At 60.6% G+C, this 1,875-nt stretch overlaps 1 protein-coding gene across 1 annotated transcript in view; it reads right to left on the bottom strand.

Moving 5' to 3' along the window:
* LOC108510077 (complement C3-like) overlaps window positions 1-1,875 on the bottom strand; it is a 34,671-nt gene that overhangs the window by 25,697 nt on the left and 7,099 nt on the right. Inside the window, exon 4 of the mRNA XM_017839728.1 lies at window positions 1,288-1,357. Coding sequence (XP_017695217.1) covers window positions 1,288-1,357 — 70 coding nt within the window. The remainder of the gene's footprint in view (window positions 1-1,287; window positions 1,358-1,875) is intronic.

A 1,875-nucleotide genomic window follows, 5' to 3' on the forward strand; every position in this document is an offset into this window, starting at 1 on the left:
CTGGGAATCCTCAGGGATGTGGGACAGTTTGGGGTTCCTCAGGGACATGGGACACTTTGGGGTTCCTCAGGGATGTGGGACACTTTGGGATTCCTCAGGGATGTGGGACATTTTGGGGTTCCTCAGGGACATGGGACACTTTGGGGTTCCTCAGGGATGTGGGACACTTTGGGATTCCTCAGGGATGTGGGACATTTTGGGGTTCCTCAGGGACATGGGACAGTTTGGGGTTCCTCAGGGATGTGGGACACTTTGGGATTCCTCAGGGATGTGGGACATTTTGGGGTTCCTCAGGGACATGGGACAGTTTGGGGTTCCTCAGGGATGTGGGACACTTTGGGGTTCCTCAGGGATCTGGGACACACTGGGGTTCCTCAGGGATGTGGGACACTCTGGGGTTCCTCGGGGATCTGGGACACACTGGGGTTCCTCGGGGATGTGGGACACTCTGGGGTTCCTCAGGGACATGGGACACTTTGGGGTTCCTCAGGGAGGTGGGACACCCTGGGGGTCCCCAGGGATGTGGGACACTGGGGTCCCTCAGGGAGGTGGGACACTCTGGGGTTCCTCAGGGAGGTGGGACACTTTGGGGTTTCTCAAGGATGTAGGATAGTCTGGTGTCATCAGGGACATGGGACATCCTGGTGTCCCTCAGGGACATGGGACACCTTCATTGACTGGGACATGGGATGTTCTGGTGGCCCCCAGGGACAGGGGAAACTCTGGTGGCCTTTGGGACAGGGGACACTTTGGTGGCCTTTGGAGCAAGGGACATTGTGGTGTCACCAGGACACAGGACACTCTGGTGGCCCTCAGGCACATGGGACATCATCATTGATTGGGATATGGGATGTTCTGGTGGCCCCCAGGGACAGGGGACACTGGTGTCACCAGAGACAGGGGACATTCTGGGGTTCCTCAGGGACATGGGATATTGGTATGGACTGGGACATGGGATGTTCTGGTGTCCCTCAGGGACATGGGACACCATCAGTGATTGGGACATGGGATGTTCTGGTGGCCCCCAGGGACAGGGGACACTCTGGTGTCACCAGAGACAGGGGACATTCTGGGGTTCCTCAGGGACATGGGACATTGGTATGGACTGGGACATGGGATGTTCTGGTGGCCACCAGGGACAGGGGACACTCTGGTGTCCCTCAGGGACATGGGACACCATCACTGATTGGGACATGGGATGTTCTGGTGGCCCCCAGGGACAGGGGACCCTCTGGTGTCCCCGGGGGCACAGGACACAGGACAGGGGCCACCCCCGGTGTCACCCACCTTTGGTGCCTTTGTACTGCACGAGCGGCAGCGAGCGACGCCTGCGCGAGGCCTCCTTGGGACACTGCACCTCTGGGGACAGGGGGACACGGGTCAGGGCCCCGCGGTGTCCCCAACACACCCCCCAATGTCACATCCCAAAGCTCAGTCACCTCCCCCATCCATGAGGTGTCACATCCCTGAGGTGCCACCTCCCTGACCCCCCAGGTATCACCTCCCTGACCCCTGAGGTGTCACCTCCCCGATCCCTCAAGTGTCACCTCCCCCACCCCCAAGGTGCCACCTCCTGCACCTTCAAGGTGCCACCTCCCATGTCCCCGAGGTGCCACCTCCCTGACTCCCAAGGTGTCACCTCCCAGATGCCTCAAGTGTCACCTCCCCAACCCCCGAGGTGCCACCTCCCCGATCCCTCAAGTGTCACCTCCCCCATCCCTGAAGTGTCACCTACCCAACCCCCGAGGTGTCACCTCCCCGATCCCTCAAGTGTCACCTCCCCCATCCCTGAAGTGTCACCTACCCAACCCCCGAGGTGTCACCTCCCCGATCCCTCAAGTGTCACCTCCCCCATCCCTGAAGTGTCACCTCCCC

This window comes from Lepidothrix coronata, unplaced genomic scaffold, assembly GCF_001604755.1.
Source record: "Lepidothrix coronata isolate B3197 unplaced genomic scaffold, Lepidothrix_coronata-1.0 Scaffold469, whole genome shotgun sequence".
NCBI lineage: Eukaryota > Metazoa > Chordata > Aves > Passeriformes > Pipridae > Lepidothrix > Lepidothrix coronata.